Below are 18305 nucleotides of genomic sequence, written 5' to 3' on the forward strand. Positions count from 1 at the left end.
CACACTTCATTTTTGCTTGTGATTTAACAAAATTTCAGCCATCCCCCTCCCCCATCCCCTCCCCCGTCTTGATCCGCCTATGTATATACAATGAACTATTTACACCTGAAATATGACTGTTGTTGCATGCGACAAGTAACAGTGTAACGTGCATCACACAATCTCCGTAAAATGCAACAGAACCTTTTACAAGGATCATGTTTATGTCATGTCCGAACTAAGTGTAAGCAATGGTTCTGGAACGATATCATGGGAAAATATTCAATTCAATTGCGCATTCAAATTGAAAGCTGATAGACATTGCTAATAGTTAGCCTATAAATGAGTCTGACGTCACATGAAGACGTAATTACAGGTGAGTGTGATAAGTAGCTCATTAACATTACCAATTTTAAGTGATATCACATTACATATACATTAGGATTACTCTTGTTGTACAACCCAAGCTACACGTGTCCTGAACATACCTGAGAAAAGGCCCCATCGTCAAAGCCTCTATAGTTCCCATTTGCGAAACCTGAAACACGTGATTGTTTTAAATTCCCTTTACAGAATATTTTACGAGCACTTCAGGTAGTCACCAACGATTGTGCATTGGAGATTTTATTTAGTTTGGTTAGGAGTGGTTATTGTTTAACCCCGCACTGAGCGATATTCCAGCTATATGGCGACGGTCTGCAGATACTCGAGTCGGGACCAGACAATCCAGTGATCAACATCGATCTGCACAATCGGGACACGATGACATGTCTCAACCAAGTCAGCGAAACTGACCATCCGATCCCGTTAGTCGCCTCTCACGACAAGCATGGGTTCATGGGGTTGCTTAAGACCAGTTCTAAATCTGGCCCTCTGGTCTACGTATACCAGAAATTACCCCTGCCACAAACATTTCCAACTAAATAATCACCATCCTCTCTTAACAACAAAACTAAACGATTCACGAATATTGATACGCACTATAGTATTTTAATGCACATGATCCATAACAGTTGAACATTCCTTTCTTCTTTTATGGACACGTGTTATACATGATATACTTGAAGCTAACTGATAGAAAATTATTTTATAAGACTGGAGTCTTTACACAAATCATGGAACATCTGGTTTTGTTACAGCTTACAACTAATAATGTACAGAAAAATGCACACGCGAATTTGATCAATATCCCCGCCTATATTCCAAACAGAGGTATTGTCGTGCACCAACCTCTGGGGCCAGAACCCGGGCTCTTCACTGGCAAGGAGTTCATGCCGTCGTATGTCGTCGCGCCGTAGTCTACAGAAAACGAAACATACAACATGAAATCACAGCAAACTCTGAAAATATGAAACTATCTCGCAGAAAACTATAATAAATATCCTCCAACGTTTCTCAATACTTGTCCACCTGCTGTCATTGTGAAAACTGTATCAGAGAAAAGATTTGAACTGACCAAAGTGGACGTAAAATCTTCATAATGTTTCGTCAAAAGTGTATTTCAAGGTTCTACGGAGGACACAACGCTTATCCCGGACTGACACGACCTGGTCACGAGCGCTGGTTGGTTCAGAACACAAATCATAATTCCAAAACAACGGACTGGGATTACTTTTTCTTAAAATCATTAAACCGGAATGAACTTAACATGCGAATTGCAATCTTTGTCTCCTGGTCGTCATTGTGAAATATGAATAGCAATGAAATGTTGAACCACCATTAGTTACAGTGTCACACACAAGAGGAAATATCAGTGTCGGCTTAATCTTCTGCAATGTCGTTGAATATTCCCCAGACAACCCCAACTTGCCCCAAGTGGCGACTGTTCCAGACTCCTTCTTTTGAAGACCAATCTGCAATATTGCTGAATGTGGTTACCGTATTAATCAGTACACATAACGGTCCGACTGGTGGCAAATTAGGCTTAGACTCTGCACCCGTATGCCGATAATCCTGAGTGAGTCTCTACACTCTAAAGGAATAACTCACGGGGAGCGGAGGTCCCTGGTTGATTCCTGCCCGCGTTATTCAAAAGGTTGTTAAGATCTTTTAATGTATTGTTTCATTATTTCCGGTATCAAGAGGTTCTGAAAACAAGGACTTGGGAGGGCAATACACCTTCAACTGTTGCATACAGTTAGCATCTTAAAGGGCTATCAGCGTTAAGGCGGACGAATACAACTGTCACACAGACAAGCATGCCCCCACGCACGCACGCACGCACGCACGCACGCAAGCAAGCAAGCAAGCACGCATGAACGGGAACATTCAGATCGTTAGTTAAGTGCTATACCCTTGAACACGACCTAAAATGCCATTTCGGATAAGAAATGACTAAATGCTGTACCTGTATTCAGGGCTTCTTGGTCGAGCTTACTGCTGGACAAGTCACGTGCCATACCGGAAGGCACTCCATGTGGTGCAAGATGGGTATTCTCCTCGAGGATCTGATGTGTCATCTTGGTGCTGCCCCCGTGGGAGAAGAAGCCCCGGTCCTCCAGGAAGTAGTTGACGCCGAGGTACACCACCAGAATTATGATGCAACACACGCCATATGCCCGGAAAGTTATTTCGCTGCCTAAAATTAACACATTCAAAAGAATATTTATGGATATGGTGTTATTTCGTTGCCTAAAATTAACACATTCAAAAGACTGTTTATGGATGTAGTGTTATTTTGCTGCCTAAAATTAACACTCAAAATAATATTTATGGATGTAGTGTGACGTTACGAGTATGTTTTCACGCCTTCAGCACTGACTGAAAATTAGGACGCAGATCGTTATGTACACATTGACATAACAAACTGGATAACATGGCGCGTTTGGGGGCTAAGCAAGTGAAGACAGTTGCGTTGTGACCAATGTTATACGTGTACAACACTGTTTCATTACAGCTGTAGTGAGTGAGTTTTGGAATCGAACCCGGATTTTCAGCATGACGAGTGGACGTTTTACCACTAGACTAACCCACCTCCCTTGTTACTGTAGATTCAGCGGGGAGCAGCTGTGTGCTATGTCACAACTTCGTCAGATTTAGACAGAATATTATGGTATTATCATGCATGGTCTTAAACAGATACACTTGGGGACTTCACTAATCACCCATCACATGCAGTCACCGGGAGACTAGCATTGCTTGTATCAGTTTATGTACAAGTATACCCAGGCGTATTTGTAACTTCGAACTTAATCTTACTATCAGGTGATAATTCACATTGTAGTGTTTTGATTACTGCTCATGTGTTTTACTGTCATGGACTTGGGATCCGGGAATGTACGGGGTAGAGTAGGTCTTCATCAACCCATGATGCCCTAAAAGGCGACTATGCTTGTTGTAAGAGGCGACTAACGGGATCGGGTGGCCTGGATCGCTGACTTGGTTGACACATGTCATCGGTTCCCAATTGCGCAGATCGATGTCCATGCTGTTGATCACTGGATTGTCTGGTCCAGACTCGATTATTTTCAGATTGCCGCAATACTGGAATATTGCTGATTGCGGCCTAAAACTCAACTCACTCACTCTTGGATTTGGTTTGCCACTGTATTGTGAACTCTCACGGTGATACAGGCACCTTTGTGTTGCTATTCATTGATTTGCGGACTTAATCATCAAATGCTAAGCGCATCACAGTTCTGTGTTGATTGTTGGTTTTACACCCACTTCTTTTATTGGCTGATTCACGGGTAACGTTATATTCTTATCTCTGAAATCAACACGTAACAGCAGTTACCTAGCGCTTCTTGATAATGACAATTGACAAACAGAAGCCAGGAGCCAATCTAGACATAGATAACAGTGCCACTGATTGCCTAACGCAGCTGTTCTGTGATGAAATCTGGACACACACGTGGTTGTGGAGTGAGATAACGCTTGTTCAAGGACAAAGGTAATATGTATTAATTCACTGGTATATATTGTTGTTTTGCAATCAGAAACATCAGTATTGAGAAACCACAGTATTACCAGTCAATGCTATACCCACTGTGTCTCTTCACTGGTGGGTTTTTTATTTCCGGAGGAGGACAAGGAGGAACATAAGAATTATTTTGCAATACTAATTTGTAAATTTTGGGCTGCATAAAATAATGAAATGTTTCTCGGTTGTTGCAGACACTCATTCTTATAGTGGACAAATGGATGATCGGGACGCGCCAAAGTCCAAATTGTTACGCGCACAAATAAAAGTGACGTTCCAATGCCCGAGAAACATTTCACTTTATTATTTAGCTTTATACTTAATATCTAGTTTTGATTATGTCGCTTTTTCAGTGTCAAATGAATTGCATCATCTCAAACATTTCAATTCAATGTTTCCGTGCCCCGCTACATTGCAATTTATGTCATATCTATTTGTCAGATCATCTGTTCCTAGTTTAATCGTCTTAGCCAGGATCTTTTATATGGAACTAATAGTGAAATGTGGTGATACCCTTTTCCAAATGTTACACCATTACCAACTTTATGTTGAATCATGTACTTATGAAACCCTCCCACCTGTCTCAGGTGTTCACGTTGTCACTTATCTCGGCGAACTAATCAGTGTTAATATATCTCATTAAAGGTGACCCTATAGTGGATAAACAGGTCTATTCCACAAGGACTTAATACTGCAGTATTTCTTACAACTTAAAAGTGTGACTGACCCAAAATATGGTAACCGTCAAATCATATTAGCCAATGATTAGTTGGTAGAATCCATCACTTCTATATATCATGGTGCCTGTAGCAGGAACCCACTCTATATTGTTGTCTTGGACTACCCCTGACGTGCAAAAGAACATGCATACATTGAGGTTTCATACCATGTACATAAGGCTGCGTAAAAAAATTAAATATTTCTCGGTCACGTTTTTTTTTTCAAAAGTGACGAGGGCGGTGTGACTTTTTTTTTTAATTTATGATAGAAAAAAGTGACGAGGGAGGAACAGATTTTTTTTTTTCTCTCTGAAATACAGCTTGGGAAGTGTAGTGTAGGCGACGTGTTGAGGAGTTGTAGATTCAGTCACACTCGTTTATTACAGACACTCGCCCTTATGGTGAACAAATGGATGATCGGGACGCGGCCAATCAAAATTATTTTTTTAAATGCCAATAAAAAAAATTGTTACGGGCACAAATAAAAGTGATGCTCCAATACCCGAGAAACATTTCACTTTTTCATTTACCTAATGTCTACGCCTTGTGAGTCACAATCATAACTCAAATGCATCCATTTATCATGTTCCCGAAAGCAACGACTTATCAAGAATCAGATGGATGGTCCAAATGATGAACCAGTGCTACCAATTGATCCTCGTTCTCCACCAAACACCACTCTCGAGGTGAGAGAGTGGGGTTTTAAGCTTCCTTGGGCAGCACTTCAGCATTTCAGCAATATTACGACACGGCACTCGCCATTAGACATTGCATGTACCGGGAATCTGACCTGGGTATTACGAGGCAAGATGTTAACCTTTTGGCTACCCAACATACCAAAGTATATCCAACTTCACGCTGGGGCTGTATCCAAGTGCGTATTGTGAAGACTGCACTAGCTGATTGTGGTTCTTTTGAGTTAGTGTGGGCGTTTGGATCGCAATCTGCCGCTGTTTCTACTATTTAATCGGACCATTCTAGCGTCATCGATTTATTCATGTATCTTTTAAACAATGGAACGATTAAATGTTACGGTATTACGACATTTATGTTCTGTCACGAGCTGATGAAACTTCCCACCTGTTCACGTTGACTATTGCATCTCCTGTGTAGTTCTATATACAACAACCAGCGATGCATAAGTTGGAAAGTACTGCCAGTGAAGTCTCTAGAATAAGTCTCGAGTGAACGAGTGAGAGTTAACACCACATGCACTATCTATTCGTTAATATTACACAAGGTCAGCAGAAGTGCGTTGTCGTATCGGTGTCGTCAGCTATTTTTTCTACCATGATCTGATACATCAAGAATGGTTCATTTTAAATATCAGTGTGCAAAAAGGACTCCTTCAATGACAACAGTGACAGTATAGTTACTGTCAACTTACCATAGTGATAGACGAGGATGCCGCCGAACACTGCGCCGCAGCCCCTCCCAAGTCCGTGGTGCAGGCCCTGTAAGATACCCTGAGCCGATGCCCTGAGGGACTTGGGGATGGCCTGAGTGATGTAGGAACAACATGCCGCCCACACAGCAGCGTGCGTCAGGCCTGAAGACGTACACAGGATATGCTTCTACATTTCATGTTGACACAGTCCCACAAGACCAACCCCAGCATCCCCCCCATCCCCACCCCCGCCCCTACCCCCACCCCTGCACATCCAATGTCATGGACATGCTAATGTACTGCATGACGTGTGTTCGGTTTGAAGATGGTGTCATACGAAATAATTCGGATTTGTCTACGACAAGTGGGGATTAAACCACGAAGACGTGCTTATGCATATTGTATGCAATGTATGGACTGGATGCGAAATATGATTTTCATCTCCAGTGCAGTATTGTCATTATGTCTACAAAATGTTCGTCCTTCAACATTCATCCTTTTTAACTCAAAGAGATACAACAACATTTCATTGATTATCAAGCATTTTCAAAGTTTGAGATTATAGCTTCACATACAACATGCACTTTACGCAACGGCATTTGGCCAAAGGAATGTACATACATGTAAATCCTTCTAGCGCTGCAGTGTCCTGTGTGTACATCGCACTTGTGCCATGTTGTTAGATTTGTACAACGCCAATCACGTCAGGACCTACCTTGGACGAACTCGAACGGGAGCACCCACCAGGGGTTGTTCAGCCATGATATGTACATAAACCTCAATACGTTGCCAAGGAGACCAGCATACAGCACTCTCACGTGGCCTGTGGAGAAAAGGAAGCACGTCTAGCAATACATTCATAGCATTTGCAGAGGCATTTCTTCTATATGTGTTACTATTTTTCAAATGGATACCAAACCCAAACACCCAGAACGTTCTTATTTTTTTCAAAATAATACCAAAGATAAAAACCACCGAGTACGTAAACCTGTGGCTGTGTATATGGTTTTATGCTAGTGTAACAGGGCGTGGAGCCATCCAAAAGATGACACCCTTACCTTGTCAGCTTGCTGACGGGCTTAACCTCTTTGTTCATGTGGACAAGGCGTCCGACTTCTGATCAGAAGGTCAGTGGTTTGAATCCCAGCACGGGACTTGGAAAGTTTGTGGTCGCTACACTGGAGCCCAACATGGGACTGACCACATTCACGTCAAATGTGAGCATTATAAGTCACTACCCTTAGCAATTTTCCAGCAGTCTATCGCCGAGGACGCCAGAAATTGACCTAACATATTGTACCCGGGTGAAGAGTCGGTTGGTTTGCAAACAACCAAATGATTCACAAAGATTATCACCGCTATGTCGGATTTTACGTCAAATTTGTTAGCTGATTCGTAAATGATATGTGGTTATGTGTGTTACATAAAACCACAGTTCTTTCTTGCGATGTTTAGTCGTATTGCTCAACCATCGCCATATAGACTGTTTGCAACACAGCTGAAAACGGACAACAGTGATTCATTATGTAAAGATGACACCGGTTCTTCATGAAACGTTTGAACTATCATTCTCTGAGTCTGAAGGTCAGAGTAACATTACTGTTGATTCTGGAAAACCTGTGACGTCAGATTCGTGACGTCTATGCTCCCGGTGGTATTTGCAGTGATTTCGTAAACAGTTTTCACAGATGACGTATTCTACGAATAGGATTGTTTACCACTGGGCAAAACATGGTATAGTCTACCAGATAATGCCTTTGACTCAGTCTCGTCTATTGTTAATTCAAGAATCAATAACACTTTCTACGTATGCCCCTTTTCTATCCAGAGTTAATTCAGAAAAAAAGATTAGAGAAAATTCATTGATAATAAAGTTTTCATTGCCATCACGCTTCGTCTTTCATCTTTGGAAATTAATATGTGGCAACTTGAACCCTCCCCTCAACAAAGCAGCACTTCAGTTTTTTCGATTATCTTAGCTGGCCATACTGGAATGTGTGTCAATCAAATCACGCAATCAATCCACAGATCTCACGAGTCTGACACAATGTTTCCGTTTGACCAGGCACAACGGAGCGCTGTTAATTGAACCTTGCCACAAAGACATGAAATACATTTAGTAAGCATGCACAGCTAGAATGTGACAGGTTTCATTCCCCGACAAGTGTAGCAGGACAGACATGGATTCACAGTCGGGTCTTTATTGTTCATTTGATCACGTCCCACCAAATCTCTCCCATGCAATGAATAATTGTGCCTGATCAATACACATTGCAGACACGTTCCATTCATCATGGCAGTCAATAGAGCAGCATTACTCCGCTTTCAAGGGCGTGATGAGGTTCCACCACGAACACGTGACAGAGAGGTGATTGGTCCGTCTTGATGTAAGTACATATGACAAATTATGGGGTGCAAGATGTGAGGATTTTGTAGTGAAATTGGATTACAGGATATGGGTGATGCGCGGGATTTCCTGAATTGATTTGACTGCAAGAGCGCTATCATCTCTCAGAAGCAGAACCCGGCGAATGCATGTCTTCAATAGTTTGCAGGTGGCCTATTCTTAGCAAGATTAGAGGCGGCAGTTTTTGACATGAAAAAGTCCCATGATGCATTTCGGTTCCAGAGGGTGCGCATCAGGAGATTGAGAATGATGGCGGCTTGTCACTAGACGCAAGGTGTTAGTCTTGGTTTTCTGCCGCGTCGTCAACAGCTCCTGATACATCACTGTCGCCATGCCGCACAGCTACATCAAAAACTGTCGACGGTACGGATATTGAATTTTGTTCAGTTTCTGTATAAATCGCGGCATGCGGTATGACTTAATCAACCACGGCTGAGAGTGGAGGGAAAAACAATTTACATTTTTACGTTGAAATATCTCAACAGGGGCGAATAATAAGAGAAAGGAGAGTTTCCTTGACAGTTTTCATTATTTACCGGTACAATTATATTTTAAGGATCACTTCCATGAAAAGAAGATCACGGCGTGTTACAATGTAATAACATCACGTGGTGGATGATTAATACATCGGCTCCGGATATTATGACCCCAGAGAAACCTATCTATCACCTCTCAAAGCCAACACTGACTTCGCATACACAGGGGCATAGCGAGTTTGACTACACGCCGCGTTTAGCAATTTTCAAGCAGTATCACCAGAAATGAGCTCCACACATTGTACCCATGTTGAAAATCAAACTTGGGTCTTCGGCTTGACAATTGAACGCTTTAACCACTAGGCTTCCAAACCGCCCATCCGTAAACAGAAACATATACGGATATGTCAGATCTGAAAATCAGTCAGCCAGTGCCATCTCAAAAGAATAGCATACATACATACATACATACATACATACATACATACATACATACGTTTGAAACCTATACGTTAGGTCAGTCTGTATTCTCTATTCACAGAATCAATTCTCAAGAAAGACGCGTTACATTATGTCTCGTATAGCAGTGAAGGAAATTCCCACCATCAAATTCAGTGTTTTATACGACAATATACACCCAGCATTGAAGACAGTGTCAGTGACAAGACAACAGACACCAAACCACTATCGAGGCAAGGCTGTGTTTAAAACAACAACAACAAAACACAAGAAACAAAAGCAGACCAAGTCAGTGTCAACAGAAATGCACTAAACACAAAACACAAGATCGGGGTCAGTGCCAACAGACACCCACCATTGAAGATAGTGTTCACAGTGAGTGAATGAGTTAAGTTTTACGTCGCACTCTGCAATATTCCAGCCATATGGCGACGGTTAGTGTTTTTAGAAACACCTGAAAACATACCCTCGTTAAAGTGAATGTGCTCAGAGTTGGGTTAACACAAATACCAACAATCTCAGTCAATGACTCCAAACAAGGCAACACACACCTACCACTGATGACATTGCCTTCAAACAAGCCAACACACACCTACCACTGATGACAGTGCCTTCAAACAAGCCAACACACACCTACCACTGATGACAGTGCCTTCAGACAAGGCAACAAACACCCATCATCGAGATGAGCGGGAGAAGACACGTCAAATAAACACACAGCCACCATCGAGCTCAGTGTTTTTCCCGACATGCCAAAACTACAAAAATCATTTCAGTCAATGTCAACAGGCACCCCAACAAAAATCCTAAATCGAGATCATTGTCTTCAGACAAGCAAATAAACAAACAGTCACCACCAAACACACCAGAAACTTAACCAATATCTGCCATCCACGTAACCATCTTCAAGCAGTCCGACAATCAACCCCACTCCCCCAATCCCAATCGAGATAGGTGCTCTAAGACGCTCCAAACAGACGCCCCAAGCCATTGAAGCCAGTGACCTCAGCCTCGGCAACAACAAATTTTGAGACACACAATAAATCCCCATTGTCTCCCTTAGTGTCTACAGACTTATCACCGAGATATGTGTATTCAACTACGTCGACAAACATACCTCCATCATCCTGGTACGTGTATACAGACCTGCTAGCAGTTGGTAGCTTCTTGTTAGTGATGTATGTCAGTGTATTTCATCTTCATAAGGTTGATGGCTATTCCCATGGGAAATTACAGTCACGGAAGATCTGAACATTAGCAAATGTTTACAACATAGAAACCTTTGTAACTCTCCTCAGTGAGCTACGAGGATGCAACACACCCTGTTCTTTCATATTACTATTATTCTCTCATGTCGAGGTGACGCACGAGCATGTGTACGTGCGAAATGTACAGATCTCTACTCCAGCATATATAAAATGTGTATTGACGCAATTAATGGATACGAGCGTGTTTCTAATGTGATGTCTGAAACGTTTATATATCCCAAATGTAGCATTAAGTGTTTTATTACAAAAGCATAATATCTTTTACAAAAGTAAATAATGTTTTAACAGGTTGAACATTCTTTTTCACAAATGCGTATTCAATCCACGTGTTCCCATATTTGTGAGTAACCGTGGTAGCTCAGCCTGCCAAAACCACAGTGTATCTTTCTGATGTGCTAATTAACATCCAAAACAAACTTCATCTCGTGCTGTTTTCATAATGCACGCTAATGGAAGTGTACATAGAAGTATTTACAGCACATCTGGCATATCGATAACGTTCCGAAACCTCAAGGTCAAGGACATTTTGAAGTCCACGTGATCAAATCAAAAGGACGCCGTCAAAGTTTGCCCAATCGTAATTTCCCCACGACTACTGGTATTGATGCTTGAAGCAGTACATACAAAACCTTACTTCCGTTTAGAATTGATCACAGCAGAAGCTGTGAGATCCATCTCAAGAAGTGATCAATTTGTGGCACTGGTGGCGTTCCTCCTTCAGACGGCTTGCAAAAGCTAACAAGACCGTTCCTGACAAAACCCCAAGAATACGTTCTGAAAGAACCTGTACATTCTGTCAGGAGACAAATTAATAACCTCTACGACTGTTTTCATTTTTCTACTAGCGTTTTAGATCTGGTTCTGAGGGGAAAACTCTGTGGAAAACTTCCAGATTTAGCGGCGTCATGTACGGTGTCTTTATCAGTGTTGTTCACTGAAAACAATACGCCCCTTGTCAAATACCCCCTGGCTGACGCAGAGACGGAACACATATCAAAAAGTGGGTTAAGGTATCCACTGAAATTAATAGGTCCCTCAGATTCACTTGTGTGGAAAAGCGCGATTTAAGTGAGCGGAAAACCAGGATGTAGTGTCGCTGTACGAAGAGACTTCAAATATTCATTTTTATGTTTACTTTGTAGGACGTATCACTGGAATACTGAGTGTGCGTATAGAAAAACACTTTAACAGTGCAAATAGTAGTCCATTAAGGCCATAGAGGCAATCAAAGATACAGAATCCTCTGAAATCGGAAATGTGCTTAAGAAATACAAAAGCTGAAATATGTCAGACATATTTCGTCAATAATTGCACCACATAGCCAACTTGTAGCGAGAATATTGTCATGTTTCAATAGAAAATAAACTGTGTACGTCGTTACGAAAGGCACCCGAGGTGTACCTGGTCTTAACTCCACGTTATTGCTCTGAAATAACTAGTGTTGGCAGAGCGTGCAATATCACCGCACCAAGAGATCCCCTAATTAGTGACTGATACCGTTTTAGAGGCCTTTCCGGGAAGGGTTTCCCGTACTCTACATCAATAAATCCAATATGGTGTCAGGGCTTCTGGATAGCCAGACGTGAGGTGAATGTGATTTGACGGATTATGACATTCGAGCAAGCCCCTGGTATCTCTGAGCTTCCTTGTACCAAAGGCTGCGTACACCATACAGAGGGAGTCTCCAGTCTTAATGGCCAACTTTGATGTAACAAGGGAGGTCGTTCCATTCTCTTCTCCATGAACGGTTTCTGATTCCGCAATGGAAAGGTTTTGTTGAGAACTGACAGCTTGATATGATATATAACTAGGACATGGTGAATTCAGTCGGCAATACCAGCACATGAAGCCACATCAAAGCAGGGGTTGTAGGTCTAAACGCTAAGTCTCAGTGTATGTACTTGTCAGTTGCCATTAACAGAATGTTAAGATGAGGGACAAGGTGGATAGCACCTGGTTTGGATTGGAGGGGTATTCTTGATATTCATCAAAAATACTTTGGAACCGAAAGGAGCAATCTAACCTTCAGCTGCTTCTGAAATATGTATACTGGCGGTAGGGTCACCAAGTGGCCCGAAGAGTTCGCTCGAAGGTGTAAAGAATAGTTTTGTAACAATGACAAGTAGGATTGTACGTCTATATAGTTCAAAGTGTAATGCCACACACTACTGTGGAACCCGAAGATTAGATATTTATACTATTCACAAGACTGAAGGACCACCAATCCAATTCAATTTAATGTGGCCCACACTTTCCTGGTGTCTCGGTACGAGCAACTGTGAGTGTGTGGTTTTAAGTCGCCTTTCGCAATATTTCAGCAATGGCAGAGCGAGGGATACCAAACACATTTTGTACCCGCATGTAGGGATTCAAACCTGGGTCTTCAGCATGACGAGAAGACGCTTTACCCATTAGGCTAAGAACTAGCACGGACAAGAACTATAAAACTACAATCCAAAGTGATTCAACGCATGTAGATTAACTTGAGTTGCTAACATCACAAATGATACATGGGAATTATGGTTTCTGAAATACTATGGACGCTACGACCCCAGTATACGTACTGTCTAATATTATCTTTGACGACAGTTTACACGATCTTGCTTTTAACAGCCCGCTGTTTTGAAACTGAACAGAACAATACGGTGCCGGGATCAATGGTGGACAAAGGTACCATAGACCGGAACTAGGCGTAATAGGGACTGACAGTAGATCAAATCAACCTCAACAGCCACTACACCGTATTGAACCCGTGACAGTCACCTAAGTCGATTAACTAGTGTTACTGATGTACGCGATAAACTAATACCAAAGACATCCATCGGCGTTATACCTTCGACGAATTGTTTTTGTACACATGAACGCGCGCAATGTTTCTTTGCCAGTGGGTTCAAGGCGCATTTCGAGAGGCACATTTTCGTATGGAATACCATTACAATCTGCCATGGGAAAGAAATAAAAAAAGGTTATTCAGTAATGATGACTTTCAAACGGGCACCATAATTCAGTTTGTAGTTAGTATGTCTCGATGGCTGTTTTTAGTACCGTATTGTTTTGATACCATTGCAAAATATGCGTGTTTTTGTATATCAAGATTTCAAAAGTCTTTTGTCTATGATAACCTTCTGACAGCCCACATTAATAATCCTAATAGTGTTTTACGGGGCCGTAGTTAACTTTTCTTATTAAAGGGGACACTATCAACATTAAAAGAGTCTTATGTCAATACTTTTATGCATAAAGAGTAATCTGTAGTCCCTGATCTATCTCCGGCCCTATTTTATCACGCCATGTGCAATATTCATGTAAGCACCAGCTGTGACCTAAGAGACAAACATGTAAGGTTTCGAATCACAATAAACGGCGCTACCTCATGTCCACATTTGCGTCTCTCCAGATACACAGCCTATACTTCCTCCATTACCGACACAAGGGAAGTAATACATGTTTTGGATTCTGTAAGGACCAGGATGTCAGCGAGCCAATGCCCAGCAGCGTGCCATTGGCCACAAGAATAGAGAACATATTTACAGATTTGTTTGGGCAAGCGCCAGATTTGGCGAAAGAAGAGACGGTCTGTGGTTTCAACTTGCTGATTCTTGTTTATACAATAAGTGATGCTGTGTTGCCAGGAGTAGATCGTTCATGTGACTGACGTAAGGGCGCTATATGAGGTGTTACGTGGTCAGTCAGCTCACAAGTCAATTATCTTGATTTGTCCCCTGTAGCAGGCTCGTTAATGTTCCCTACGGAACACCATTGGTCCAGAAACTCATGTTTGGGCGGCTACCGTATGGAACACGAGACTTTAGCACATTCATTGCACCATATTCCAAATGACATTACAAATGTCCTTGATTAGTAAATCAACATCTGTTAATCTGTACATTTGTTTGCCCTTACATGGGATAAACTCAGTTAGGGGCAGGTGGGGTAGCCTAGTGGTTAAAGTGTCCACTCGTCATTCTGAAAACTAGGGTTCGATTCCCCATATGGGTACAATGTTTGAAGTCCACTTCTAGTGTACCCCGCAGTGCTATAGCTGGAATATTGCTAAAAGCGAAGTATAACCATACTTACTCTATTAAGAGGGCGAGTGAGTGAGTGAGTGAGTTTAGTTTTACGCCGCTTTTGGCAATATTCCAGCAATATCACGGCGGGGTACACCAGCAAATGGGCTTCACACATTGTACCCATGTGGGGAATCGAACCCGGGTCTTCGGCGTGACGAGGAAATGCTTTAACCACTTAGCTACATAGAGGGAGAGATTCATCGCACGCTTAATGTGTCGTTTTTTCCGACGCACGTACAAAATACAGAATCAAGGTGATAAGGGTGTACAAAAGTTGTTGAAAGGTGTTTCCGAAAGCCATCATAGTTTCATGATAAAATATTCTATATTTCCGTAATATTCTTTCAACAATCTAAGTTGTGCGGTTAGTACGTTTAAGGTGAGTTGAGTGTAACTCCGCTCTGCAGTTATTCGGAATAATAAAGTCATTTTAGGACAGGTCGGTTTAACGTGGAAGGCCAGCTCCAAGCCATGCAGGAATCACCTTTTTGGTGAATCCAGAAACGGGTATGGTCTGTCAGACAAAACAGAATCAGGGCGAAGCGGACCAAGGACCATGAACAGATGTCCTGAGTGTCAAATGAACGCAACTCGGTCCTGCGATGTCATAGAAAACTTGGCCACCAGTGTCCTCTGTTACTTTAAGAACTTCCAGTTTCTTCAACAAATACTTATCGGCTAACAACTTATACAGACATTATTTATATAAAACAGATATCTGAAGATTATATTATTGTAGGACATGATAACAGATTTGACCTTGCAAAACTGCCTCAAACTGGCGTTTGAATATGCTAGTCTCATGAAGCACATACTTTCATAATTATCCTTTCATTGCATTATACCATATGTGTTTATACTTTAGTCTAAATGATTTACGTTAACAGTAATTCGTTTTCTTGACGTGCATTAATATGCTGCACCGTTGACTTCAGTCTGTCAAAAGACAGCCCTAAGATTGCATTATGGGAAGTTTAAATATTTGATCTTGGTAAGGGTAACCGTTCTTGTCTACTGCTGCAGTGTTATCACTGTAAGGCGGGATGTTCCTGTCAACCCCTTAACGACAGTCATCACACTAAATACCATACAGTCGATATCTCAAAGCCCATGTCAAAATACGGCGTCTTACGGTGCACGATCGTTGCGTGACTTACGATAGTTGGGACACTGCGCATGTGCATGAAATCAATATTTGACTAGATAATGAAGGTAATCACTAGTCATTAGGACGGCAGCATCGTCGGAATAGCTTTTGATTAATGCTCTTCTGTCAGAAGATTCTGCCGTGTTCAATGTGCAAAAGCAAACGATTAAAGTGCTATTTAATGCATTTTGATCGACCGATACTCTCTGTACATTGCGATGGATTATTTATGCTATATTCGCTACAACTAAGTTCACATCAATATATTTGCGTCGGTCCTCACCTGGCGTCCAGAGTGAGGTTAGAATTAAAAGAATCAGACAGCGTCTTCCTACTCGGGAATCATCCCAAAGGAATACCAAGATAAGAACAAGTCTGTACCAGGTCGGCCATCTAATCTAACATTCTTCAGCACAGCGCGACGTGATCAATTTCATTTCCCGGATGCTCTTTAAATGGAGACCAAATGGAACTACGTGAAAGTATGTTTATATTTAGTTATACTTACAGCTGACATGGTGTTATTAGCATCGACATTCCCTATTTAACAGACGAGCATTTACAGTGAGATCTTAAGTAACCGATAACGCACTGCTTGGGCTTCCTTGAGACTAGAAATGAGAACGTCATAGTAGGGGATGTTTGGTCGACTAAAGAGGCAAGATATCCCCTTCAAATGTTTGTAGGAGGGGGTTCCACTTTGGTAAGAATTGAGTGATGAAATGGTAATAAGTATCTCGAGTCTTCGCCATCTAGACTTGTTTCAATTTAAAGAACCAATAAATATCACTCTCGTAATATGGATCAACACAATGGTCATTTTGGACCAACGTCGATCCTATTATTATAGACATAATTTAACCAATTGAGATATAAATTACAGGACATAATTATGCTGGTAAGTGTAGTCCTGTTATACTGAAGATTCGGTTAATTGCCTATTTTCAGATGTACTATACATATTGTTTAAAGTTACTACAAATTCAAATGAGGTTCAACAAAATTACGAGAAATCAGTTACCTGTCTGAGACTTCGTTTATTGAGGACAATAATTCTAAACGATTTAGGGCTTTTCACTGAATGAATTACACAATATTGCTATACGCAGATTAATTGGCTTAGTTAACAATTTAGACCTCCTGTACAAACTGAAGAAACGTAAACCTAAACTATACACATCTCTAATGACTAAACATCAACTATAACTTCCTTGATTACCTCACGAATACTGAAGATAAATGTAATTACCAACTTAGACCTCTTTGGCTACAGATAATAGTCATAATAACCAAATTATACCTCTTTCTCCACAGATAAACATAATTACCCGTTTAAACTTGGATGACCTTACATGGATCAAATTAGTAATTTTGTCTTGATTTAACGAAGACAAAATTAATTACCAATTTAGACCCTGTTTCTGGATACCAGAATAATGACTTATTTACACTTGGTTTGTTGAAGATCAATACACTCAGCAATAACGTCCTGCTCTGGTAAATTTAAATGCCTTTGAACATTACCCTATCTCTCACCAAGAAACACTTTATCTCATCAGTTCGAAAGAAGTTGGACATTGACTTGTATTCTGGTTTTCTGAAGTGTTTTATTGATTGGAGATGACGTCAAATTCAGTGGCATTTCACAAAGAGCTGATCAATACACTCGGCTTTCTCACAACTGAATTTAATCTCATAACTGTGTATCTTAAGTAAGATGCAGACATTGTCAGTCAAAAGCTCCGAGCCGTTAAAGAGGTTGTCTTGGCTGAAATGTCTCTTCCGGTGTTACCTGTCAAACATTCTTCTACCTCTGTTACATAATTTTCAATATATTTGGACATACTTATGGCAATTTCTCTTTGAGTTCAAATGAGAAAAAACAGCTATTTAAAAAAGTATAGTAACGATTGCGACATAAACTGGTGGGCCAAAGTACGTATATAGCAGTTCTTCATTGCATAATTGAAAGAACCGATGTTAGATTTCATTTCATATATTTAACCATGACACATTCCTGCAACAGTTTATAAAAAAAGTATTCTGTTTTAGGTGAACTGAGGGGGGAGTAGAGAATTTCAAAGAAGACTAGGAAAAGGCATTAATTAAAACTATTGTAAGCACTACCCCTTACTCCAATGTTCGCAGTGGTGTAAATGTGTGGCGGAAAAAAACACACTCGGTGTGTGTGTGATATACTGAGTACACCTCCATAATTATATAAATCCCCAGTATCAGTGGTTAGTAATATTAATCAGGCCCATATGCACAGATCGAGAGCGATTATCCTTACCAATCTTTGAAACTTTTGAAACTATTTTGTTTCATTGAAACTTCAGACTCAAGACAATGCCAGCCACAATGTATGATAACTCTAAAGTGAATTGTACACGTACCATGACGATGAATGTTTGAAAAAAAGCGCCTTTGGAATATTGATTTTGTGGTAAAAGCTTCAAAGCCGAGTT

The 18305-nt window shown here is 41.1% G+C and overlaps 1 protein-coding gene across 1 annotated transcript in view; it reads right to left on the reverse strand.

Moving 5' to 3' along the window:
* Positions 1–18305, reverse strand: part of LOC137299024 (major facilitator superfamily domain-containing protein 6-like) — a 36463-nt gene that overhangs the window by 3872 nt on the left and 14286 nt on the right. Inside the window, exons 2-6 of the mRNA XM_067831497.1 lie at positions 6723–6830; positions 6008–6169; positions 2327–2557; positions 1210–1278; positions 468–517 (exon numbers count right to left, since the gene is read on the reverse strand). Coding sequence (XP_067687598.1) covers positions 468–517; positions 1210–1278; positions 2327–2557; positions 6008–6169; positions 6723–6830 — 620 coding nt within the window. The remainder of the gene's footprint in view (positions 1–467; positions 518–1209; positions 1279–2326; positions 2558–6007; positions 6170–6722; positions 6831–18305) is intronic.

Source organism: Haliotis asinina, chromosome 10, assembly GCF_037392515.1.
Source record: "Haliotis asinina isolate JCU_RB_2024 chromosome 10, JCU_Hal_asi_v2, whole genome shotgun sequence".
NCBI lineage: Eukaryota > Metazoa > Mollusca > Gastropoda > Lepetellida > Haliotidae > Haliotis > Haliotis asinina.